Source organism: Anguilla rostrata, chromosome 13 (assembly GCF_018555375.3).
Source record: "Anguilla rostrata isolate EN2019 chromosome 13, ASM1855537v3, whole genome shotgun sequence".
Classification (NCBI taxonomy): domain Eukaryota; kingdom Metazoa; phylum Chordata; class Actinopteri; order Anguilliformes; family Anguillidae; genus Anguilla; species Anguilla rostrata.
In genome coordinates, this window is record NC_057945.1 from 13,990,493 (window position 1) to 14,018,286 (window position 27,794).

Here is a 27,794-nt window from a genome sequence, read left to right on the forward strand (position 1 = left end):
AGTTAAAGTTGAATTTGAAATAGAACAACGAATATGAGGTTAAAATTCAGACTGTCAGCTTTAATTTGAGGGTATTTAAACCCATATTGGATGATCAGGTATAGGAATTACAGCCCCTTTTATACATAGTGCCTTCATTTAAGGGGTGAGGGGGAGGCTTTGGATCATGAGCAGTTCCTTTCTTTCGCCATACGTTCTTCTTTCCCTCACTTTGGTACAAGTTAATGCTCATCTCATCTAATCTCATCTCAAGACTTTGTTCCAGGACTCTACAGTTTTTTCATGTATTTTTTGGCGAACTCTATCGTGGGTATTCTGTTCTTCAGGCTAACCAGAGGTTTGCATCTTATGGTGAACCCCTGAGGTTATGCTGGTATAGTCTTTGAAACATATGACTACATTCTGGAGAGTGTTGTTGATCTGTTTGACAGTTGAAAACAGGTTTTTCCTCACAAATTAGAAGTTCTGTTTTGGCATTCACCACAATGGTATTCTGTGGTCTACCAGGTCGTTTGCTATTCCTGAGCTCACCAGTGCATTCTTGCTTCATAATAATGTATCAGTTGATTTCAACACACCAAGTGTGTGTCTGATCAATTTGTTCTGATTTTTCAGCTTCATGATGGCCTTCTTTTCTGGCATTGACACTTATTTTGTCCTCATGTTGAGCAACAACAGCAACAGACTCCAGATGTAAATTCCACACTTAAAATCAACTCTAGACTTTTATTAGCTGTCTTGTGCTTGAACCAATGATGCAACTGCACACAGCTGACCAAGATACAGTTGAGCAGCCAACTGTCCAATTACTTTTGCATCTCTAAAATAGGGGTGCTATGTATAAAACAGGCTGTAATTCCTACACGGATCACCCATTATGGATGTGAAAACCCTAAAATTAAAGCTGACAGTCTGCAATTTACCCTGATATTCATTGTTTCATTTCGAAACCAATGTGCTGGAGTACAGAGCAAAAACAACAAATTCTATCACTTATCCAGTACTTTTGCATTTAACTGTATTTAATGCATATTTGCTAATACATGCTACTGTTCCTTACTTAATGATCTTAATGATTTGCTTTGAACAGATTGATGATATTAAGGCATTGCAACTGTTGCCATGGTGACATACTCACATGCATTTCTTTTATTACCTCGCTCGACGACGACTGCGCCGCTCTTCAACGTACAGAGCTGGCTTTGGTGCATTTACAATGAGGGAGCACCCCATATTCCAGTAAAGGCATCTTCAGTTCAGTTCCTGGGCCCTGGGTGTCACATAGACATCTTGGGCCAAGCAAAGAACTTAAACCAGCATTGAGCGTTAATCAACTCTGCTTTGGAAATTCTGACATCTCCCTAAAAATTGTTGGAGTGTTACATCGGCATTGGGGTAGTGTGAGGCAGCGTGCTAAAAACATGCAGCGTCTCAGTTTGAAGATCTTGACTCGTATTTCTGATTTAAGCACTCGACTGCTATTCATCAATAGTCTTCTTTGTGTCTTAAGAACAGACTTTGTTGCCCTGTTTGAAACAAATAGTCAATTTTTTTGTGTGGGTCTGTACTATGACATGCTGACAAGACTAAACAAGACATAGACTTGTCATGTCATGGCCCTCAGGTACATGTTCACGCCTTTTCTTGGAAGGAACAGGGAGTGAACGTAGCACAAGTATTATTATGAATACAATGTGAAGGCTGGGATTCAATCAACGTTGATCTGTAACTTTGTAACTTGGTAAACTGTGTTTGTGAGGAAAAACATTTGCATTTACTTGTAAGTCAAAGTTACGGACAAATGTTGACTGAACATAGACAAAGTTACATTAATTTATCAAAGGTGTATTGGCATTAGAGTTGTATTGCTATTAATGCCCCAGACATGTAATTTATGCAAAGTTTATTTAGCTTTTATCACCTTATAGAAATGGGTGCCTGTCTTCATTATGCGTATTTGTTTTGCTGAAGTATGGACTGGGGATTCATTAAATTGTGTTTTCGTTTGCCAGCTGCAATACCACATCTCCCCCTAGTGTTAAATTTGTAGTACTGATGCTGACAATAGACTAATATAAAAACCTGTGACACCCTCTTTTTAGTTCAGAAATAATTTCATTTTGTCATATAATTGAGTAAATAAGATAAAATATCAGTGTTAGAAATATAATAGGAATAAGACTAACCTAAGTAAGAAGAATATTTCTATTCCATTGTGGCATTGCTGATTTGCCTTCATTCATGCATTCCCCTTAAGGTAAAGCATAAGTGACAGAGCGCATGCTTGGTTGCTAATATAATAGTGTGCTTGTTTTCCCAAAGGGCAAGTGTTCTCAGATGTGCTACAACATCTTCATCGTGGAGACGGTGTGCGTGGCCTGGTTCTCCCTGGAGTTCACCCTGCGCTTCATCCAGGACCGCCGGAAGCTGGCCTTCCTGCGGCAGCCGCTCAACCTGATCGACGTGCTGGCCATCCTGCCCTACTACATCACCCTGATGGTGGACAGCACGTCGGCGGCGGGGGAGAAGCGGCTGGGCTCGGGCAGCAGCTACCTGGACAAGGTGGGCCTGGTGCTGCGGGTGCTGCGGGCGCTGCGCATCCTGTACGTGATGCGGCTGGCGCGCCACTCGCTGGGGCTGCAGACGCTGGGCCTGACCGCGCGGCGCTGCACGCGCGAGTTCGGCCTGCTCCTCCTCTTCCTGTGCGTGGCCACCGCCCTCTTCTCGCCGCTGCTCTACCTGGTGGAGAACGAGGCCACAGCCTCGCGCGAGTTCAGCAGCGTCCCCGCCACCTACTGGTGGGCCGTCATCACCATGACGACGGTGGGCTACGGCGACATGGTGCCGCGCAGCGTGCCGGGCCAGGTGGTGGCGCTCAGCAGCATCCTGAGCGGGATCCTGCTCATGGCCTTTCCCGTCACCTCCATCTTCCACACCTTCTCGCGCTCGTACCTGGAGCTGAAGCAGGAGCAGCAGCGCGCCACGCAGCGCCGGACCCGCTTCCTGCTGCGGAGCAAGGCGGCGGGCCTCAGCGAGCTCTCGCTGGAGAGCGACGGCCTCTTCCGCAGCGAGTCCTCCGACCCCAGGGACAGCGAGGACGGAGAGGGCTAGAGGCCAGGGGAGGTCTCCTTCAGCTTCTTTCTCTTCACATTTCATTCACTTGTTTATTTACCTTTACTCAAGCGGGTTGGTCAACTGAGCGCTCAAATATCATTGGCAGTTATGGCCTGGGGAAAGCAAAACGGGTAGGGAAGGCAAGTATTGTGTGGCCAATCAAATTGTAGGGAGGTTATATAAGGTGGCCAGATTCAGAGAGTCGTTTTTGTAGGAAAATGATCAAGGCATCAAGCTGAACACTCACATTTCATGTTATTTTAAACCGTATTCTCTTTCTTAATAGTCTGAGCGCATTAGCCACCACATCACGTATACGCGTATTATCATATTGTAATTAACTTGACTGGCATACACAATTGATTTTTATCTGGTGTAATTTTCATGAAGCAGTGTATGACATACCATCACTGAGCATATCTACTGTCAAGTGTAGATTAGGAAAACAGGACTTGGGTAATACGAGTTTGCTTTTTTTGCCGTGCAGGTTATCAAGTTATTTACTATATGGAACATGTCAATAATCATCCCCAGCACAAATATTTTAGGTTTTTTATTTTTTTCCCCCCTTATGGGTGTTAATCATGTTGTTATATCATGTGACTAATAAAAAAAAGAGACCTTAAAATGCATAGCCATTCCATAATTAAGGTTATTGTTAATAAACAAATATAAAGTGAATGTTATAAATGGAAGGGACTAATTTTTGCTGGTATAATTTCACAGTAATACAGCACATTGCGGTAATTATACTTGGAAGCATATTTACTTTTCCTTCACTTCGGATTTTTAAATCTGATTTTACGCACAGCCTGAAGAGATTAGCCTATAGCACTGGCGAATTGCAGGCAAATTTTGAGCTACGGTGCACAGTGACTGCATCTGAATGTACTCCAGACTGTTTTCACCTCCCCGTACAGCGTGTCCCTGCTACCTCCTACTCATCGCTAAAGAGCCTGTCGGATTGTTTTTCCAACTTTCACGCTGTTTGCCCAACCTGACGATCACAGCTTGTTGACCTTCATCTTAGTTCTCACACGCCTGAAGGAGTGGCAGCAATGACTCGAGACACGCAACTGATGATTTCAAATTGAAGATGGGGGGGGGAGAGAGAGAGAGAGAGAAAACAAGACCAGGTTAAAACCTAGTATATGGCTGGACCTAACACACGTGATCCGGCCTACCAATGGTGTAACTTCATAACCCGGCCGACCAATGGTGTAACTTCATCACTCAGTCACTCAGTCACAGACATTTGCGTTTGTAGGGCTGGCCCCGCTGTTGCGGTTCAGCCAAAAATATTTCGGCGCAGTTTCAAGCTATATGCCAGAAACAAGAAACACAAATGCATCTGTTAAAACGCTGATTGTTCAAAACCAAGTGTCACACAAAAAAAGCATATTTCTTCCATGATTTATAATGTACTCTTACACCGTCTTAGGTGGCCAGCGTTGATAGAATAGCCCTTTTAACAACATATCCCACACGACTATGTTCTGTCCTTCTATCTTTGCGTTTTGGTTTTCTCACGTAAAATGGGGCTGCATTCGCATTTTAGAATTTACTTTATAGTCTGTCACTATATGAGTAAATGTAAGTATGACCATATTTACTTCATTATCATTGATAGAAGAAAATACATAATCTTGAACCTAGTCTGTTTATCTCCCCACTTTATTTGCTGTAATGGTAATTGCAGGTATTGTTATAATTATTTTGAGTCGCTTCTGTTTTAGACTTGTTACAAAACAAAATGGTCCCATATTTGTGGTCAAATAAACTAGTCAACAAAGTTGGAGAAAATAAAAATCAGTGTCTTAAAAATCACCGTGTTGTTTGTGCCAGTACAACCAGATATGCCTCATTTCGCCATTTTATAGTGATGGATCTGAGAATCTCGTGTTTGCATACCGTTTGTACGTCTGGTGAACTGGCATAGAAACGTCTACGTTTTATTTTTATTCCTTATACAGGTTAAACTGTAACAAGCTTGGCTCTGTTGTGATGTAAGTGAGCCTTTTTCGCTTTCATTGTCCTGTAATACGGTGACAAAATAAAGAATCGGCCTCAATTTCCTCTGTGTGGTGGGATGTGGTGTCGTATTCCTCATGTGTAAAACTCGTAGTACATAGGCCTATGACATATTTTCACTGTTGTGTGGATGACCACATAACATAATGAACACAATTATCCATGCTTCAGTATGTATTACAGCTTACAGACCACTGCAAAAAGTCTGTCTGAACAAGTGTTTTATAGTCTTGTAATGCGACTTAAAATCTTTCCTTGTTTCAAGTTACTTTTTGCTTGTAAAGTGAATTTGTCTTATCCCGCTGGCTAATCTTGAGTAGAGTCAAACTCCCTCACCCCATTTGCAATCTTTTTGTCATATTTAGCAAAAAAGTAATAGAAAAAAATATTATAGGTCTGAACATCAGACTAAAATACTTATGGCCATTTGTTTTCAGTGTGAAATGTTTCAGCATACTGTGCAACAGTTTACAGGAAATTTTGTTGTAAAAGCATGCCCTTTCTGGAAAGGTCTTAGTGCAGTGCTTTGGTAAAGAAAGCTATACATTGTGATCAGTTATTGCACGATAAGTTCAGAAATACAGCCTTCTGTGTGAGTGTACTCCATTACAGACCTTTTTATGTATCTTGAACTGGCTTGAGCATCTTTGTGACACCACACTGGTCAGCAGAGATAGAGTCCTCATCTAAGCTTGCTGCACAGATTTAGTCACATTGCTGATTGTTTTTGCCCTACTCTTTCAATGCTTTTGCATCCCACTGGGGATTTATACATTTTTATTTCACTTTGGTGTTATGGAGGGCCTGACCTGGTCTTTCCTATTTTTCCCATTTTCATGTTTTCTTGAGAATCAAAAACAGTGGAGCTGTATTTGTTTGTTTCTATTCTGAATGCTACTTAACTTGCTGACATGCAATCAATTTGAAACCCGTAAAGCTGGTGTCATTATTTCAAGTAATTGAAACCTGGTGATAAGAATTCCATTACAAAATAATCAGAATGACACTCAAATGAAACCCGACAATGCATTTTTTCCTATAATGAAGTATTTAGAATAGTACTGGCAGTCCAGGCTTCATACAGTGCTAGATACTATCTAATTTGTAGGTAAACGATAAGCACTAGGTATCCTTTGGTGGTAGGGAAATTGTAAGCATCGTTGGGCTGAATGGCCTGTTCGCCTCATTATGTTATGTTACATTAATTATATTTTAGTTTACATTCTCTGTCTGTTTCCAAGTGGCAGGCTTCTACAAAACTGAGAATCACACTACCTTCTGGACACTACTACAGGTAAGGTAACTAGTATTCAAGCTGAATCTCTGAGCTGTGACACCTAGTCAAGAAGCGTAACTTCTTCCTTTCCCATTAAAATGAAAATGATCCTTTTTTCTAGCATTCCATGTCATCGGTGAAGGAAAAACGTGGATGAGAATTCCACCTTAAACACGAACTGTCTTCCCAGGAGGAGGCAGAGTGATGACAATGGGAAGCGCTGAGCGGATCAGGAAATGGCAGAAGTCAAATAAAGAGAGTGGCAGGGGGAGATAAGGGAGGAGAAGGGGGTGTGATTGGCAAGTGGCAGCAAATGCCAAGTGTAATGCCTGTGAAAGTGGGGATTTGGGGTTCACCGCAGTTAAGTTGCATGGCCTGCAGCCCTGGTCTCGAATCCACAGAGGATGCAGCAGGAATCACAAGAGAATTGTGCACACACATTCTCACAGATTCCACACCTGATAACCTCTACAGGATGATTCATAGAGGAAACTTTAAAGGGGACGTGAAGCAGTCAGTAATATGACTCTGGTTCATTTGCTTTTTACCATAGATAAGATACGGCCCTGCATTCAAATCTCAAATTGACCTGTATTTACAAAAAATATATTTTTTAATTTTCTTTTTTGCAGCGACTAGCACTATAGTGCAGCCCTAGGCAGGTCCTTTTGTATTGCCTTAGGATGCCCTAGGCAGATTGTGAAAATTGATATGTTTTGCTCGCTAATACTCCTGGGGCAAGAGAAAATTATGCTTCTTGAATTCTGTTTTGTTTTTCCCTGACGATTCACCGTTGAGCTCATCGAAAGTCAGCAGCCTAGTAATAGGAATGGATTGAGCAGCCAAAGCATCACAGCCTAGCTTGTTCCAAGATGGCTGTCCTACTGCCAGTGGCTGCAAAAAAGCAAGCTTGTTTATTTTTATAGCAAATGCAGGTCAATTTAAGATTTGAATGCAGGGCCACATCTTATCTGAGGTAAAAAGCTAATGAACCAGAGTCATATTACCAAGTGCTTCACATCCCCTTTAAAAAAATCTGTAATGGAACTAATGATAAATGTTCTTCTTGTTGCTCTTAAGGCAATGGAGGAGTGAAAATAAATAAATACATAAATAAATAAATGTCTGTCAAGGATTTCAGGGCACAATGCACTCTTACTGAAAATGAACCACGATCACAGATGGATTTAAGCCTTATTAAGTAACTGTATTAATTTAATGGGATTACGTTTATGCAATAGCGGCCCTTCTCTCTCCATGTCCATATAGTAGCAGTAAGACGGGAAAACTTTTGAAACAACATGACCTCACTACTCACCACCAATGCATCGAATGGGATTTCACGATGGTCCAAATTTTGTCGGTCTGAACAAAGGTTGTAAACAGGAGCAGTATTTGCAAACTTTCTCCAATTTCTTAAAACTTTTTACTTCACATTTACTTTACAAATTACTTACTTATTTTTGACCAGTAAAACTGAAAGTGTTTTTGTTTGACTAAGTTAACTGTCTCCGTGTCTGCAGAATGTATTTTGTGAGGTAAAAACAACATTGCAAGACCGGGCTTGCAACTCTCTGTCCCCTTTTCTTACAGGCTCAGACATGTTTTATTCAAATATTGCAGACAATGTGACTCTCTTGTTTTGTGTTTCAGACTGAGAGCTCATATTTCCAGCTGTGTATTCTATACTTATACTGAGAGTCAAACATTATAGTTAATAAGGCAGGCCTAATAATAAATGTCATCTCAGCAGTTGTTCTGAGTCAGGCTCTTCTGAGTAAGAGTGAAGTACAAAAAAAAAAGTAAGTGGTTTGAGCCTACAGTATGTTGTGAACATAATTAGCATTGTCATTTGCTTCTGTAATGGCTAATAATTTCACAGGTTTGGGAACCTATGTGCATTTTGGAAATTAAATGACATACTACGTAACAGGAATTCCCCAAACTTTCCAAGCCCATTACCCACGTAATGAGCAAACAGTTGTGACCCACGGCTTATTCAAATTCAGCAGCTATCATTACTGAACGCTATAATTCAATTTCATTAGTGTTGACGAAATTGAAAACTGCATCTATACAGCAAGTATCACATTGCATGTACCTAACGCAGTATTCAATTTAGCTGTTTGAATGTCCATGGGTGTGTATATTGAGTACTTTTATTACAAGTATATCACAACTTTCCTCAGCCCAACCCACTACTAAAGTTTGGGAACCATTTCATCAGTTAAAGAAAGACCAACCCACTGATCCCAGTTCAGCAGTAGGTCAGCTGTACCACAGAAAAAAAAAGTGTTTCAAAAGCAAAATGACATGAGCCTCCATGGTATGTAGGCCAAGCTCACTTCCCATAATACGGGACGAAGTAGGATATGCATTTAAATGAGAGGTGACTCACATATTTAAAAAGACAGCTCTGAGAGAAGTGAGGAAGTATAATATGTAAAAAGGCTCAAGTTAAATATGAAACAAGGGTGGCTGAAAGCCTCTTTGAAAAGCAAATTTCCCAAGGCGCTAAAAAAATCCAATTTATTTGTTGATTTTTTAACAAGTGTCTCCATGTCAGCCAAGTGCTTGGCACAAAACAAATGTAACTGTGGCTTTGTTTACAATGCTTTGTCAACGCTTCACAGACATTTGTGGTTCAGAAGCAGACAAGTGTAAATATTCAAGTTAGGCCAGGTTTAGTCTACTGGGTGGCTGACTGAGTTCAGAAATTGAATTAATGATAGCAAAATTATCTTAAAATGGACAACATTACACAGTTACAGGCCTTTATTTAAGTGGCATGTAACAGGTACTGTGTGAGAGGTTAAGAAATTAAACAGGCAGTGTTAATAGCTGCAACCTTTGATTGTGAAAAGCTAAGGAAGAAAGAAACCTAAAAAAATATATGTTTACAGTGTGCTGAACTATTAGGAACGGCAACACTGATGCCATTGGAGTACTGGACCAAGAGTAAAATATTGTCCTCCAGTCAGCGATTTAATGGTTCCACTGTCCCACAATGTAATTCACTCAGTCTTATTTACCCACTATGTCCCATGCCTGACAGCTCATCTTTTAGTTGTGCCCTAAATCAGAAACTCAGACTTTGGCTGGATATAGTGGATTTTATAGTGGATTTTTCATATAGTGGATTTTATTTTGAGCACAATTACAATATTTATCTTTTAAAGTGCTGTTTATTTCTCTTAACAGGGCATTTTAAAGTCTAATGTGGGATGTGTCCATTTAAAGCTACAACATGTCATACATTGACTATATACATATGATTTCAAGTTATTATGAAGTTTGCCATTTTAAATCAAGATGTTACAGGAGTATGCAATAACATTAAAGAAAATGTACTTTAAAGTACTGACATCTTACAGCTTAATTACAAGTGATTTTGCTAACCAGAAATAGGCCTATGCGTCTTCAAATCAATATGCAAGTTGAGAAAGAGAACAAATAACCCAATAATTATACGCGTTAAAGCAATATATTGAATATACTGTAAAATACCCGCTACTGTTGCATAGAAATGACATTAGGCTAAATCTGTAACCAGAAAAAGTTATGTGGACCTGGGCCTATATTCGTCTACACTGGATTGTTCAACATACAGCACAGTAACCCACTAATAAACTGGGTAGTGAACGCAGCATAAACATAAACAACCCAAACAAAGTCCACACAGACTCATATCAAGATAGTTTAGCGGATTGAATGCAGCATACTTAATTCACCGTGAGAACGTGGCGCTGTTTGCGCTTACTGTACTTGTCAACTCCTCCGAATCCATGGCTTCTCCCTATTCTAAAACGACAATACGCAGGCAAGAACGGCGAACGAACGATCTATCCACTGCTATCCCACCCTATGAGGGTTCAGTTCCAGTCTCGCACTCCTGCAGTTACGCAAAAATCGCATCTCCGCTTCTATCACATTGGCTCTTCGTGTTCCGTCAATAAAGCAGAATGGTGTCGCTCCCTCCCGCACACTGCTTGTTTTCCCCATATCGGACTCGGCAGCGCTGTGGCGCTACACGTTGTTTTTTTCTCCATAATATTTTCATATGTTGTGCATTTGTCAATTTATGCACTGCGGTGCTCAAACCTAAGGGGATCAGCGGGGTTAATGGACGCTTGCTCTGTTCCGTTGGATTTTAACGAATTTACAGCGGCAAGAGGACTGAAGCCAGTAGCTTTCTCAGGCAATCCCAGTCATGACCTCACTACGCACCGTCAATGCATTGAATGAGATTTCACGTCGGTCCTAGTTTTGCCTGTGTGTCAGCGAACGTTGTAAACGAGAGCAGTTACTTCCAATCTTCTTCGATGACGATCTGAATGAAGATTTGCTTTGGTTCACACCAAGAAATCACACCACGCATCTGTTTGACCCAGGTTAAACCCCAAGCCACTCGCGTTTAAGAGGTGAGCTTTTTTTTGATAGCCGTATAGTGCTTGTACCCGTTTTGAATGGATACGATTTGAGGTCGCGTATTTGGAAATAGCCTGGCTGTATTAACTGTTTGCATGTGCGCTGACCAGACTGTGTTGGACAGCAGTAGTCTATATGTCTTAATTCTGTAAATCTAGTGTATGATAACATAAATAGTAGCCTACTCGGGTTTGTGACGTGAATTGTCACGTCTGGTTCACTTACCTTGGCTACTATTTTTTCCACGAACTATTACCAGCTGCTCTGAAATCGTTATTTTCTAACACGACGTTGAAAAGCAGAATTACACTTCGCATCAAACTATATAATAAATGCGTATTATATTGTTTTACAGTCTTGTAACCTAACCTACATAGCCTACTGTAATATCTTTGTCTACCTCATGTCTCATTGGCTAAAAAGAACCAGCTGCTCTTAAACAATCGAGCTATGTAGCAAAATATAGAATGGAGTGGCATTCACGCGTAGTCTACATTTGTGTTGTAGACGGTTGCTATCAATTTTCCAAGCAACGTCTCTTCAAACGAAATTATGTTATAGGCAAACTGCAGTACATTTCAAGAATATCAGAACGTGCGCGACTTATGTTGTTGGGGTAACCCCTATTGATTTATAGCTACAACCCATTAGATACTGTCTTGGGCTTTCCACAAACTTAAAGCAATAGACTTATATTAGGCTAGCCTATATATAGGCTAAGCTATTATATATCTATGTCGTATGCGTGCTTTTTGTCGTGTTAGACGGTTCTGTTTGCGTGATTCACTGTCCTAGTTTTAGCTTGCCAGTGTATGACAAAAAGGAAAGAAAAACGCCCATCTCTGGCACACAGTTGCAGTTGGTTGAAAGGACGGGCCGTTTAAATGCTGTCTGAACTTATGTTCGGAGGCGTGCATATTAATTATGGGTTTATGAGCGTCATGCAGTAGCCCATGGCACGTGTGCTCACTGAAAACTTTTGAGAAATGTGGAAAGGACCTATTAAATGACAACAGCGACGATGCCTGACTGTCAGTGTTTTAACATCCGTTTTGCTGATGGTTGACCTGATGATCTGACACTTGAAGATGACTTAGGCTACAATGTAACGCATTGTGACTGACCGACATATTCATGGTGGATTGCAACACCGAGCATACATTTCAGTGTGAGAACGCCCCTTTAAAACTGAAGCAGAAGCTATAGCCATGCCACATCCAGTGATTTCTCAGATAATCGTCCAGCTTTTGTCTGCTTGTTATATTATCATGATTTCACTTTTTTTATTGGCATTGATCATTTCATGTCATGGCATTAGCATGTTTTCCCAAGTCTTTATTTTAAAGGACTGCTAACTGAGCCCTGAAAACAGGCAGAGTATTCAAACACACATGCACACACACCACAAAACACATTTTGTGCGCCTTGTGCATTGTTTTTAATGTCCCTGTATAGGCTAATTTGATCTCCCTACAGACTTAGTCAGTGTGAACCAATGATGAGAATAGCTGTCTTTCTTTATCACTATCATGGCTATCTTTTCGTCCAGGCACTTGAAAATAATGTTGACGGCATAACTTGTTTTGGTTTTTAATGCAAATGTCCGCAACACAATATACTTATTCTAATTTTGTATTCAAGTTTAGTTTAAACTCCTCATTTTGAATGCAAAGGTAAAGTGAATTCAGTTACTGTTATTACCACACTGAATTGAGGAAGGGGGGGGGGGGGGGGTGAAAATGGGTCAGCCCTGATAATTTGTAATTTGAATTTGCATCTTGTGAACAGACTGACAGATCATTTGAGTCCAATTTCATTCTGTAAACATTTTTTTCTGCCAGCAAAATTAACAGATTAGATTAGCCTAGTTTGAAAACTGGGTGTAGTGGTCTGTGTTGTATACTTTACACATAGGGACTATAATATACAGTAACCATAGAAACTTCTTTGTGGGTTCAAAGAGCTCGTGTCAGTGTTTCTAATGTTTGAAATCTGAAAAAATGCTCTCCTCAAATTGTTTCCATAACAATTGCACTCTTTGCGGATTTAATGTTCATTTTTAATATAGAACACTGATCCATTAAATCTGGTACAGTATGGGGACAAGTAGCTTAAGTTACAAGGATTATAACAAAGTCCCTATTTTGAACCACAAAAAAGTCTTTTGCAGAGTGATCAAGATGCATAAGCTTTTTCTCCCATTAATTTGGTGTAGTGAGAGGCATACATTTTTGGCAGTTTTGTGTGCCTATAGAATGTGGGTGTACACATTTCCTTTACAGATGTGTTTGAATTGGATGTGTGACAGAACCTACCACTCTCTCATAATGTGGCAATTTATTGTTGGGGATTGTGTGGGTGGGTGCATATGTTTGTGTGCATAATGGCACATGTCTTTGTGTATTTAGATTTTTTTTATTTGTAAAGTGATTGTTCACTTTCTGGGGTTTTTCAATATTTAGTACATCCTTTTAAATACATACAGTTTTTTTGTGCAATGAAGGATATTTTGAATATTTATAGAAGTTTCTGTGTGTGTGTGCTGGCTTTTCAATGGTTCCAAAGTATCTTGTACAGCAATATTTTGCTTCCAGAGGGCTGTATCTGTGTGTATTACGTGATTTTTCTTCAAAAATAATGTTTGATCTTATTTTAGTTCGGCACTGGCTCCTGTGGCCCATGCAACCTGAGACTGCTGCACTTGAAATTGAAATTGTGGCGTGGCTTCCTGTATCAGCATAGCTACATGGGTCTGTGGGAAGGAAGAGCTTGTTTTGCTTTAGAACTGAGAAGAAAGAGGTAGCGCCACAATATAAAAACTGATATTTATGTTTCTACTTGTGAATAAATTCTGTAAAATGAATCTGTTAATATATATGGCCTCTGGTAATGTAGCTGACGAGCTGCTTTTTGGAGTTACTTGAAATGTATTTTCTTGCTTTAAACCTCAACGCCTGAATGCCCCCATGCCTACTACTGTGAAGCTGTCTGGTCATCGGAAACTTCTGTATCAACAGTATCATTCATTGCTCATAAAACTGTCTGGGCGAATCGAAATCATACACTAAAACCGAAATTATATTAAGAAACCTCGGAAAACGAACTTTTACTTTAAGGTCAACCCTTTTTTCATGCTGTGTCTTAATTTCTGATTTTACTGAGAGCAGGGCATTGTGAAGGAAAATTCACAATCTTACATTTATAAACGTGGTATTGATTGCATGCTGCTAAAATAAGCTGAGTCAAGCAACCCTTTCCTCAGTTTGTGCAGGCCCTGTGTGGGAAAGGCCAAGAACTCTGAGTCATTCAAAGTGCAGTGATAACCAAGACAGGAGTATAAAACACCTAGGCAAGTTAAAAAGGCCAATATCTGCTGCAAGAGCAGAGTATTACGGAAATGTGTCCTTGTCTGAATAAGACTGTTGCTGTTTTCGGTCACCTATTTGTAACCAATAAGAAGACTTCACAAGGGCAAGGTCTCTTCGTTCATGTTAAAGTGAGATTTTCCGTTACAGCATCCCACTATTATGCTGTGATTGGATTTTAAAAGACCTTTAAAAAAGCAACTCTCTGTCAAGAAAGTCATGAATAAAATGTATGCCAACCTGAACAGCAGTCCAAGCTGATATGCAAAGAGACTGCAGTCATAACACAAAGTTGTATTTCATTTAGAAGTTATCGGCTTCAGATTAAGTAAGCAGCCATGTCCCCATTGTGTGTCTTACACAGGTAAGACCTTGCTGTTTGGGGGGCCACGGAGGCCATGACATTGCTTATCATACATTCTCTTGGATTCTTCGCAAAACTCATGGTATGCAACAATGTAAAACTGACCTTTTCATATCAAAGCGATACCATACCATAGCAATGAATTCCTTGTTTAGTTACTGCCTTATTGGTTGCAACATTCATGTGGCAAATATATAGGTCAATGTAGCGCAAATGGACGAATGTAGTAGCGGTAGTGGGATGCTTGCTGTAGCAGCAGTACTGCTAATAGAAGCACGGCTTCATAACATCCGGTCCTTGGAGGCGTTTCAGTGGCCGGTACTTGGCGTAAGCACAGTTGTGCAGGGACCTGGATTTACCGTCGTTTCTCAACTTCACCCGTCCTTTCCCTGCACAGTATGCGCACCGAAGAGCTCATGTCACCGTTGATTTGGGACGAGACTGTTCGTATGTCGTGCGCTCTTGAATTACCACAGCGATTTTTAAAAGTGTATGTTGTCGCCAGCACCTGCCGCGTGCACCCTCCCTCCGTCCACATCAGCTAATTCATCTAATACCACTTTTCTGGGGAAAACACTGCATGGAGTGCATCGAAGGAGATCTGGAAGTTCACAGGCTTCCGGTGACATCATCTGAATGCTTGCTTCTCTTGAAGCGGGAATTCCTTTTAATTAGCAATGCGACCGCAACGTGGCCCCCGGTCGCCTCCGCTCTGCGTGCTGGTCCCATCTGCGCCATTCGCCGAACCGCAGTACAAACGAGCCCGTTGTTGTGACGCCGCTAAGACATTGGCTATCAACATGGAGGGAAAATAGCTCTTTTCCCCCCATGCGCTTCTAAGCGCTGTAAAGAAAGGGGCGAATGTTAAGCCAGAAAGGGCAATAAAAAGGCTTCTTAGAGGAGTACTTCATTCTGCCGAGGGTCAGATGTTTCCTGTCAGCCAGTATGAAAGAGCGTTCCAACCAGGAGCAAGTGACAGATTGTTCCCTCCTCAACTGAATTATTGAAAACAAAGAGACAGTCTATCCAGTCTAGCAGAGGAAAATAATGAAATGCTCAGATAAAGCGCTCTGGAGCTGTATCCTATTTCGGTTGGATTTTATGGAGTTTACAGTTATTAAGCCTGTGAAACTGGCAATTCCAGTTCAGCAACACACAGCGTTACATTTTAAATGGAGTTGACCTCATAGTTTCTGTTCAGCTCAGAAGTGCCCTCAAAATGCGGTTGAGGTTGAGCTCAAAATATGAAAATGACCTAGCAAAACTTTGACATGCCATTTTCTTCCATGGTGTGAATTTGTTTGCAAAGTTTTTTTTTATTTTCACATGACCTGAAATAACTGAAACTACATATAATTTTGTTCGGGGCGGAATGATAGTTTGGGCATGTTTTGATTTCACATCTTCAAGTGTGCAATTTACACAACTGCATGTGTAGTGATGCATCGCTGGTGATGTCATCGTGGCTTGACTGGGTGATCACCACTGACATCTAACGGCAAATGCTCCAGCTATACACGTGGATTTTTTGAGCTGCTTACGCCAACATCTGATATTGCTGTATTGATATCGGGTTGATTCGTTGTCATGCTGGCAGATGGGTTTCCGAGGCGAGTCCTGGAGGATACTGATGGCCAGTGTCTTTGGCGTTTGCTGAACATCGAAAGTTGTTGTTTGACAGAGAACCTGCTGTTCTTTGTGATGTTGGTTAACGGTGGTGGTCAGTGGCATTTTTATTTCAGGAGTGGAGGAGGGGGTGCGGGGGAAGTGGATGTTTCGATTCTCTGATATCACTTTCCACATGTTTTACACCTATCTCCGGAATTTTGGGGGGTGGGTGGGGTGGGGTGCGGTGGGGGATCATTCAAAAAAGTCTCTGGTAGTGTCAGCGGGTTGCATAACTGCACTTTTGGGCATAATCTGCTTCCTCTCCGCTGGGGTATGAGGGGACTGGCGCCCAGGATCTGTGACGGTCTTTTTTGACAGGCAGGGACGCGGACGCCACATGGGGGCTTTAGCGGCCGGCTGTCTCTCGGGAATGCGTGTTGGGAGATTATGACGGAGCCTCAGATACTGAGTAACAGGGTATCTGAGGAGGGAGGGGGAGGGGACCAGGCAGGGGGGTTGATTCTGCCTGCTTGTGTGTCATGAGCAGTCAGGTCCCCGATGACCGCACTTGGTCATTTGACTGAAGTCGTACAGAGGGTCCACCTGCTCAGAAGCAGCCCAGTCACCCATACACCGTAAAATGTTGAGCATTAATTGACCTCTAGCAGTGTTAATTCAACTCTTAACAGATGACATGTGGTCCCACATTCCAGATTGGGACCAAATGTTATCCGTTAAGAGCAGACCTGGGTCAAATACATATTTGTTTTGGATTCAAATACTTCTTTGTGCTCTATTGATCTTGTCTAGTGTAATTAAGCCTGCCAATATGATCAGAAGGTGGGTTTGCACTTTTTGAGAGTATTTAATTGGTTCCAATACACCAGACAAGATCAGTAAAGCATAGAAAAGTATTTGAATCAAATACGTATTTGACCCAGGTCTGGTTAAGAGTTGAATTAACCCTGGACATCTCACTTTGTAGGCTTCAGAGGAAGCCTCTCTGTCTGAGGAGCCCCTCCCACTTCCATGTCCAGCAAAGAGCTAAATAACATTTTAATATTTAAATTACTGATTGTTGTGAAGAGAGCAATGGAAAGGTATTGTATCTGTGGCGGGAATGGCTTTCTGTTTCTTCCCTTGCCAGTTATCTGTTATGCAGATGCAGGGGTGTGGTGGTGTAATTTAAAAGCTGGTTATCGTAGACGACAGGTTTAAATGCAGTTGCCAGACGGTGATCTTTTTTGCTTCGCTACGTGCCAGACTGTTGATTTCCTCAATAGGGCTGTCACAGTAACCTGCGTGATGGTGTCTTCTCGGCATCAGACGGTCGTTTATTTAGGCCTGATGATTTCAGTAGAGTAATTACTTATTGTAAGGAGAAACAGCCAGCTGGCTTTGGTTCATATTCTCCCCGTATAGCCTGCATTCAGATTTGCGATTAGCAGTTTGTAGAATAGCGTGTGGCAATTAGCTGTCTTAAAGCAAAATATTATTTCTGGGAAAGCTGTTAATATGAGGTAGTCAGCCTTGTTTTTGCCATAAGTGCCAGTGGATAGAAAGCAATTGACAGTTCTCCTAGCTGGACTTTTTTTCAACAGCAATGACTGATTTAATAGTTTTATTCACATTTATACATATTTAAATCTAAATTTTGTTATGAAAATGAGCAACTCACTGAAGATACTGTTGAGTTGAAATGGCCTATCAGGCCATAATAAGATAGGGCATTCCGTAGCAGCTTTTCCCGCCATGGAAATCAAAATACAGTGGCACGCCCGATATACTCCTGCGACTCAGCGGGGAAATGTTTAAGTAACCAATATTCAATTCTTGGACACAATACAAGTGACTTGGATGAAAAAAAAAAAAACATGTTGCTGTGAAAATATTTTTGGAAACATTAGTATTCATTTTATTTTTATTGAATGTGGTTTGTAGTGTAGGTTTCAGCATGGTAGAATATGTGGTTTGTTGTCAGGTCTTAGAAGGATGGGTGCATTTGCACTTGAAATATTTTAATACTGCACAAGTCAAAGATCTAATGCAGTGTTATCGAGCTGTCTGCTGTTCCCTCAGACAATGCGAATTCCCCAACTGAGGATCAATAAAGTGTGTTCTGTTCCAGGGCTAGGCAACCCTGGTCCTGCAGTGGCACAGGCCTTGGGTTTGTGTTCCAACAGAGTCTGATTGATTAGTAAGAGTCTGAGCCTGAATATTCTGTCTGAATGGTGGAACACTGGGTACCTCCAGCACACATTTTCATGAGGCATAATAATTAATCCAATTCCGTATCTTTTGGCTTCCGATGGAACAAAAACTAGAAGCACTGCTACTCCATAAACAGAGTTGCCAGTCCCTGTTCTGTGCTATATTAAATTCTGGCTCGCAAGTATGCGGTTTGATCTTCGCAATGAAGACTCTCTTAATGCAGAAGGGTTTTTTTTGTTGTTGAGGGAAGGGAAGTGATAGTGAATCATTCTTGTTCTGTTTCTGTTTCTGTACCCAAAAAAGACCAATTGTACCTCAGAAAACAAGGGTCTTTTTTCCATCCTGATTTGTCACTCAGCCCATTCTGTAAATATAATTTCCACTGATATGCATTTCCTTGGATTGCAGTGTTTTCAGGCACTGGTAAAGACAGTGCGGCTGAAGATATTATATGTTATTATTTCCAGTTAAACATTTTTATGCTATAGTTTGGCCTCTCTGTATTTCCCTTTTCTCTGTTTCAAGATGCCCGCCCCTTTCCGCCAGGAAGAAGTATGGGGAGGAAACTGACCGCAAAAAGACAATGACAGACTGAGCATTGACAGAACACCTGGTTGTTAGCTGATGTTAATTTCAAACCTCTGTTTTGGACCACTTCTGTCTTCTTTTGAGGTTTATTGTTTGCTTACCCTATCAGTGTCAGTGTGTGGTGCGAAAGAGACGGTGTGAGCAGGTTTTCGTCCTATTAGAATGTAGTTACATTTTATCATAGTATTTATATGTGCTTCATACTTATGATACAGACATAGTGATGGTTGGCTACTTGGGGTGTTATATGTGAAAGACTTAAACGTTCCACATTTCTGAATTAGACTTTTCACATTTATAATTAGACTGAGGAAAACACAAAGGCAAAGTTTCACAGGAGTATCTTTTGTCATTGAAGTAGTTATCTTTATTTTTCCCTACCCAGATATCCTTTTTTAGGGAACAGCAGACAATCCACCCTCTTTATTTATTATTTTCACTTCATTGATGGGGGAAGCAGAGAGGGTCATGGATAGTGATGCGAGCATATTACAGAATGTGCCATGGCGGGCAATCGAACCCCCGGCTGCACAGAGGGATTCATAGTTTTTAAAGTATTCACAAAAATAGAATTTAGGTGAATATAAGGAATTAAACAGTAAAATATCTGTTATGTTACAAGGCTGGAGGATGCGTATTTTGGTTTGTCCTGCTGGTAATGATGAAGCATGCTGAGAATTCATCCCAACATCAAGAGGGGGGTTGCATTTTCCTGCTTGTCATTGTACATAAGCCTATAATGACTTGCTTTGTTCACATCAAGACTTGGTCTTTGTGGATGTTCCATCATTAGAGTATCAGAAGCATAGCTCACCCAAGAAAACAACAAAAATCACTGTTTTTTTTTATTACTCATTTTGGGTTATTTAAGATGTCCATGTTTTGTGACACAAGGCAGCAACCTTTTGGGAATTCGTTCATTTCTGGTTCTGTATAAGAATTCTGTGCACTGCTCTTTTAATGCCAAGGCCCTGATTCTGCTTTAACATTAGTGGTCACTGATTTTAAAAGCGAAAGCAAAAACCACCACTATTTCCCCAGGGCCAGGGTCGGCCGAATCTAGACCGCATGCATATGAATATATATATTTTGAAGGCCTAACGTATGGGCTGATCTTTCGGGAGTCGCCATGCTGCTGAAAAGGACCTGACTGACCGGCCGGCCGTGTCGCGCGTCCACCCTTTCCCAGCGCATTCCCTGCTGTGGGTGTGGGAGAGGAGTCGGGGCTTGCCCCAGCGTATCTCCTGCATTCCGACGCGACAGCGAGGACGTGCCGTTAGTTTACCTCCTCGAGGACCAGTCACTCCTGCTCCCGTCAATCCGCACTCCGCACTGGAAATAGGCCCCTTCATGCCGCACGCTGTGTACGGCTTCTCGCTTGCGCAACGCCCCGCAGTTAAGAGCAGACAAACGAGTATGTTTTATGGCATGTATTTCTTATGGTCGTTTATTCTGAAGCACTTTGAGTTTGAGAAAGGTTCGTCTTTCGTAGTATTTATTTATTTATTAATGCCTTGTTGATATGGATAGAAAGCAGAGAGGGTAACTGATAGCAAAAGGAGCACAGCTGAGAAAGTGCCATTTTGGGAATTGGATCCCCGTCCAAATCTCGGGAGGCTCAGAAGTCGGCTGCACCACACGTCTTGCCCGTTATTCTATTTTAATGGCAAATGACAATACATTTCATCTCTTTTTTTGCAAGAGGGAATACCCATTCAGTACGTTGTCCAACTGAGTCGCGATATCATACTGAAACGGAAGTCTTTGAATCCACTGGGATTCCTTTAAGTGACCCACTTGAATTATAGATCAGGAGTTAAATCCATTCGTTCAGCTGAAGCGCTGCTGAAGCTTATGGGCGCAGCTGAACTCGTTACTCTGTGACAAACTGCCTTTGTGATCCGCCGGTACTGCTCGCGTAATTGCCTTTCAGCAAGCGAAGCCTTCTTTTTGATGTTGGATTTGGAGGAGTGCGTAAATTTACCGCACGTCAACTCCGGTTTCTCCCGACAGTTTCTCTTTCACAAACCAGTTCAACGAATTCACGTCAGACGATATATTCGGTGGCGTAGCTGCGCAGCGTTTGTTATTGCGTTTGATTATGCAAAGAGCTATGTGATGCCCAGAGCCATCGTCCGTAGGGAAATATGTTAAATGTTATTCCTGTACAAATGCATTTTAAAAGCAGGTGCTCCGTGGCCCATGGCCAAATATGGCCAGTTTATGCTTTTTCCAAAAGTGCCTAGGGCGTACTTTATCCAGATGAAACTAGGGTGTGCTTTATCCAAATGTGACCATGGTGTGCCTTACCCAAAAGTGGCGAGGATGTGCTCTATCCAAAAGTGGCTAGGGACAAGCAGCAATACACGCTCTGCCACTCCCAAAGGAATTACATGGGTAACAGTATTCCACATTCAGATTACTTCTGAAAAGTCAAATATATCAGCCTATTCTGTTTTGAAGTGTTAATGATACTGACTGTCAAAATAATTGACACTTTTGACCCAGTTATACCCATGTAGGCTACATTGGTGGTGGGTGAGGTGAGTTCCCCTTCACTGTAAAGCACTTTGAGCATTCGGAAAAGTGCTATATAAATGTAAGGATATTATTGCAACACTTGGCTATTGTATTGGAATTCATGTTCATCTGTTTGTTTGTGACCAGATTAGCCACTGAATTAATCTGTGAAATATGCTACTAAATTGTCTGTGAAATGAGTGTTATACTAGCAAGAGGTTCACCACTGGCATTTTTACAATGGCTGATTTCTTATATGAAATACTTTATACCACCAGCAGTACAAGGAGTATGACAATGCAGTGTTAGAGAGAAGCCATATTCTTTTGTGACAGAAACTGCTTTTGAAGTCACTGGGGTAGCGTTATACTGTGCTTTAATGGAGCCTTCTGAATTACCACTGGTAAAATACCAAGTCAATGAATTGATTCCTGCATTCTTACTTGAGATGTACTAAAGTTTGTCTTACTATTTTATCTGAGAGGTATAAAAATAAAGTCAGCAACATAGCCATCAATCAGTAATTTATTAATAAATCTTATGAATCTAGGCCTAATTCCTGTATTCCTGTGTAAAAAAATTACTTAATGTTTGACTTTTATTTAAAAATCTTTTTGAACATCTTAGTTTCTACACTAACACAGTTTGGGCTGTGAATTTGGGTGATTGCTTGCTAGTATGTGTTAAGAAAGCACTTTTAAGATGCACTTTGGCGCTTAGGTTAAGGTTTGAATGAAAGACGGCAGAGAAACATTGTGCCGTGTGAGAGACTGAGGCAGACCAGCGGGCCGCCCTGACACGGAGTCTCATATTGCTTCAGAAGAAGGCGACTGCGCCCGCATAGCGCTGACTAAAATAGCATTCTCTAGCTGCCTCTCTGCTATGAATAAATACGAATGTGCAGGTCGTTGCTTGCTGCTGACCTTAATCCCAGCAGCGACTCCCCCGACTGGTCCACATTCATTAAATGAGGGTGTTGCCAGCTTTCTTCGCTTACACACACACACTCACACACACACACACACATACACGCGCACACACACGCACATACACACATGCACACACACACACATACACACATACACGCATGCACGCACACACACATGCACGCACGCACGCACACACATACACGCACGCACGCACGCACGCACACACACATACATGCATGCACGCACACACATACACACACTCACACACACACGCACACACATACACACACATGCACGCATGCACGCACACACACACACGTTTCATACTCTACTGTGTTACTGTCTCAACGCATATTTCTCATGTGCATGCATTGCCCTGCTGAAAGACATTATAGACCAGAAAAGCTTAATCAAGTTGGTAATGTGATGGTCATGCCGGTAGAAAACTTGGTCATGCTAGACCAGCTGGTTCCGGCATAACTATCATGATTTATTCTGTTTTTTTCCAATAGGATGGTTGAAATAAGCATAATTTAAACACACAACCTCTCATGAAATCCTTTTATTTCTTTCTTTTTTCTTTCTTAGCAGGTGCAGGCTTGTTATTTAACATTAGTACTGTATTCTCGATAATATCTACAAGCTTTTTTCTTCACTGTGTCTGTGATTGGAAAAACCCACTTTAATTACTTCCCTGCACCACAGACGTACTGATAGCATCTTAATCGTCTGATTTATTGCTACTATGGGAAAATGCAAATGTCTAAATTGCCCCTCCTTTCACGCATGGCAGCTGTTTGAGCCGGCTGCCAGATCTTCCCCGCGCCTTTGTGCAGGTAGCCTCTCATGCCTTCTCCTGATTGGCCTGCTGATGCTCACAGAGCCCGAATCCCTGCCTTTCGCATTTTTTCCCAGGAGAAAGCTGAAGAGTGTGGAAAAGATGTTTAACACTGCCTGTTCAGACTTGCAATAGCCCCAGTCCAAGACTTCTCTGACATTGACAGATTATTGTGGGAAATTATCTCTGCAGCATCACAAAAAAAACAGGGAACTGGTTGTGCACAACTGAGTCAGACTGAATATATATTTTTTTTATTTTTTTAAATTTTATTTAGACAGAATAATTCCATTGAGTGGACCCTCTTTTATTTAATTTAATTATTTTATTATTTTTATGATTAGTAATTTTATTTATTTTTATTTTTTGTTTCATATTTTGTCTATGGAAATTAATCCCCTGTTCTGCTGGTCAAAGCTTTCTCACTCCACTTTTTAAGTGCGGTGTAGCTTTGACCTTGATTGACACAAATTTTTGATTTGGTGCATCTTCAGACAAAGGGTACAGAAGCAAATGGTGATGGCTTCTAGCACTCATAATCATAATGGCATTCCATGCATCCTATTTCGGTCCTCTCAGTCACAAATTTGTAGTTCACAAATGTATCTTTGCTTCAACTTGAAATTTTAAAGACTACAAATGAATATAGTCCACGGTTTCCCTTTTTTGACTAATTTATGTCAAGTTTAGCAAGTGACCAGACTTTAAATTTTTCAGTCTATAAAAGCAATGCTGTTTTGCTTTGAGATTTGACACAATGCAGACCCCTCTCTAACAATAAGGGATGAAGACATCATAAGTTGGAAAGCTAACTTTAGGGGTCCACACTTTCCATGTTAGACCAAAACTCCAAAGCACAAACATCTTAATTTTTTTCTAATTTGACTCATAATTATATAGACGTGATTGATTGTTTCTCGGTCTTCCTCTTAGGATACCATCACCCCTGGAATGCAAGGAATTGCTTCATGGCAATCCAAAGCCCATTTCACTGTGGTGCAGGAAGTATTTACTCCAAGCAGATCCCCTGTGATTGGCTCTGAGTTAGTGAGGTGGAGGCTTGGGCAGAAGCCATCGGACAAACCTTTAGAATATGTGGTCACCGGTGGATGTGGCATCTGTGTCTGTATAGCTGAGGGAAAATTATTTTGAGCTAGACATAATTTCTGTCTCAAAAGGCATTATTATTATTATTATTATTATTATTATTATTATCGCATGCAGGTGGGGTATACAGAACACATATTGCTCAGTATTTGCACTGTGCTGCTGATTTTGAATGAATGACCACCCTTCCAGCAATCTGGTTCCTTGAAAGCGTGCCTGATGGGATGCACCCCCCCCCCCCACCCAGCATATTGCAGCTCAGTGGAATTGGACCGTAAACAGAGTCACGGTGAACCCAGGCTCGGCAACCGCAGTGTAGCAGACTTTAATAGGGTCAGCAGGCCGGCATTACAATAGCAAGGCCTGCCAGTTGTACAGCAATTGAGGAGAAAAACATGCAAATGCATAACAGCATCCTATGTGGAGTACAGGCTAGAGTGAGTAACCATTGAGCAGAATATCCCCCACACGCACAAATGTTTGAGCAATAGATGTTGCGCTCACTGTGCTTCACCTCTAACTGACAGTGGCATTTCCCAAAAATCCACGAAGTGTTTCTATGGGCTACCATAGACTATTATTGCACAAACAATAATAGTGAAAAAGCAAACAATTACAGTAGGTGCCGATGAACCATTGGGGTTTAGTCCCATAGAATACTTTAAAATATTAATGTAACTGCTCTAAAACAAATACTCTTGTCTAATTAAGGAAATCGGTCATTCTATGCAGTGGTTACTGCTGCACATGCACCAGAGGGTTTTCACAAACTCTCAGATTGTGGGAAATGTCTTTGTCAGATGGTTCCAGCAGACAAACTGAGCTGCACTGGAATGGTTGATGCTCAGACCTGTAGATCCTGTCTGTGTCATTTTACTGTTTATGCTTCACAGACGGCACAAGATGGCTGATATTGATTGCGTAATTGATAATGATATTTTCACCAACAAGTAGCATTTTGGATTTATTGTTATACATTGCTTACATCCAAGGCACATTCACAGTATCAATAAGCAATAATTAAAAAAAAAAAAAAAAAATGAAAACATACAATTAAATCATGTCATCAGTGGATATAATTAGGCCTAGTTGTTCTCTTCAGTGATGTAGAGTTGTCATTGTATTGCACAGCACTGTCAGTATCTCTCGATAGACATTTACTGCTTCGTCCATCTTCTGAATGCAAAACTTGGGTTCACTTTGTGATGGTTTAAATGACTAATATGGAACATGTATTCAGCTGTATGCAGTGTTTTACCTGTAGAGCCAAAATGTTACCTTTCATATGTGCTGCCCAAACTAGTCCTTGTGGTTAAACAAGTTTGTCTGTGTCATGCTTTAGAGCCAGACAAAACAGTGAATGACAACATGAAGGTTTTTCTGTAAAGCATTTGACTATATGAAAACCTTTGAAGATTGCATCGCTCTTCCTTACTACATTATCTCTTCCAGCAGGTTACAGGAACTGCATTTTCTGAAACAGTTCCTTAAACTGATTTTTCTATTTGTACACACATTTTGAAAAAGATTGGAGATTCCAAGCATTCAGTAGTAAACCTTACGTACAGCACTTCTTGTCAGTTTGCTCACCAAAATGCTTTCAGGTTCAATTTAGAATACCTGTTCAGGGGATTGTTCTACTGACATAAATGCAAGTGATGGTGGTAAGATAATGTCAGATTCCTCCTGAAGAGAAGTAGAACTTTCGCACATTCGAACACAAAAAGGCAAGGGGATGACTGTGGTTGTGTCGGTTCGTTAATAGTCTCGCTGTCTATCTCCTGGTTGCTGTTGAAGTGGAAAATAGGGTGTTTTTTTCCTTCTGATGTCTGTGCTTTCAAACGTTCACAGTTCTTCTTTAGTTATCTTGTTTTGAAATCCACCGAAGCCTCTTTCTGAACTGAAAGTAAATGGCGGAGTGTGGGGGTTGTCTGAGGGCGTGCTGCTCATGGCAGCAAATTCAATAGGTTGTGGTATAGTCGACCCGCACTGCGACCCCAATACCGGTAGCAGTTCCTCTGCTGTCTAACGTGTGATTTGTTTTTCTTTCTGGGTTCATTCTCCTATTATGTGGGAGTGTGCATTCAGTTGAAGCCTGCCAAAAGGTTTCCAGCTGTCAATCTAAAGGAAGAGACCAAGTATTCTACCTGTCTCACCTCCATCGCCACCCTGTACCATCTCCAATGTGCTGCCTGAAATGGGGAATAGATTGGGACTGAAGACAAAACACAAAATACTAATTACATTTCTCTGTCATTACAATCATCTGTGTAACCTGTGCTTACAAGAAAGTGGTACAGGATTGTTGGGGAGGATACAAGTTGAAGCTGTTCTGAGTCATACTGTTGTTTCTCCTGAAATTCATTTTCTTGCCAATTGGTGTTCTTACAAAAATTCTGACAAACATAGCATTTTGTCTTTCATACAAAAATGAATATGAGAAGTGGCCATTCAGGCCATTCTAGTCTCATCATTTTGCCTTCTGTCTAAAGAGCATCCAGCGCTGTGCCAATGGTTTCTGCTTCTGACATGGCAAGCTGTTCCGCACATTGATAGCTCAGATGACAAACTGATTCTGCGTTGTTTTAAATAGACAAGTACACATACTGGTGAGTGGCATCTTGTTTGGGTCTTTAAGAGTATTCTCCACAATTTAGTCAGTTACAGATAAGCTGTTATGCTTGAGATTTTGCTGGCCAAAACAGGGAGCACATAGTTTCCTTGGCTTTGTAAACTCTGTAAACCAGAGGCAATTGATATAAAATTCAGAATTAAAAGAAATCAAACAGTTGTTAAACTGCACTGAGTAAACATTTATCTGTGGCTAAACTGTGACGCCACCACTATAACACCCTTTTTGCATTTTTCAAATGGATTGTTAATGTACACATCCTGTTTTGAAGGGAATTGGGTTATGTATTATCCTGCGAGCATTGTTTTCTCTATCTGATATGCATTTCAAATGACTGCAAAGAACCTGCATAGCCAGTATGGTCAAATTAAGAAGTGGTTCTTATTCAGCTTGGGGCTTGCAAATCCAGCATTGTTCTCCCATAATTAAGTAAATTTATACCCACCACCCATCCACCACCACCTCAGGTGTCAGGGGACTTTTATGCATTTATGACTGTGCCAGGTGCTTAAAAGCTAAGGCTTATTAGGCCCAAATGAGGCAATTGATCTCAGAATCTCACAGTTTGAACAAGTAATGGCCTGAAGGTTACTTTAGTTTCTGAAAAACAGAGGGTGAAGACAGTAGGCATTTATTTTCTTTGTTTTAATTTATTTACTTTTTGTTTTGTTTTTCATGGCCTCTTCCAGTAAAGTCGGTTGCTTCACAGCTAAATGAATTTATGTTTACAGGTTTGGGGGTTATTAGTCAGGGAAGAAACTTGTCGGGGGGATGGGGTGTTTG

At 41.1% G+C, this 27,794-nt stretch overlaps 2 protein-coding genes across 12 annotated transcripts in view; both read left to right on the forward strand.

Moving 5' to 3' along the window:
• The window catches only part of LOC135238408 (potassium voltage-gated channel subfamily G member 1-like), a 32,724-nt gene extending 27,539 nt beyond the window's left edge, over window positions 1-5,185 (forward strand). For all 9 annotated transcript variants that reach the window (XM_064306282.1, XM_064306275.1, XM_064306274.1 and 6 more), the window contains one exon: window positions 2,323-5,185. In XM_064306282.1, coding sequence (XP_064162352.1) covers window positions 2,323-3,111 — 789 coding nt within the window. In that variant the 3' untranslated portion in view covers window positions 3,112-5,185. The remainder of the gene's footprint in view (window positions 1-2,322) is intronic.
• A 5,045-nt stretch (window positions 5,186-10,230) lies between these two features.
• LOC135238406 (proto-oncogene tyrosine-protein kinase Src-like) overlaps window positions 10,231-27,794 on the forward strand; it is a 35,646-nt gene continuing 18,082 nt past the window's right edge. For 2 of the 3 annotated variants that reach the window (XM_064306271.1, XM_064306272.1), the window contains exon 1: window positions 10,232-10,842. The gene's annotated coding sequence lies outside the window, so the exon portion shown is untranslated. Of the gene's footprint in view, window positions 10,843-27,794 lie in introns of all 3 variants that reach the window. The other variant, XM_064306270.1, reaches the window with a different exon arrangement.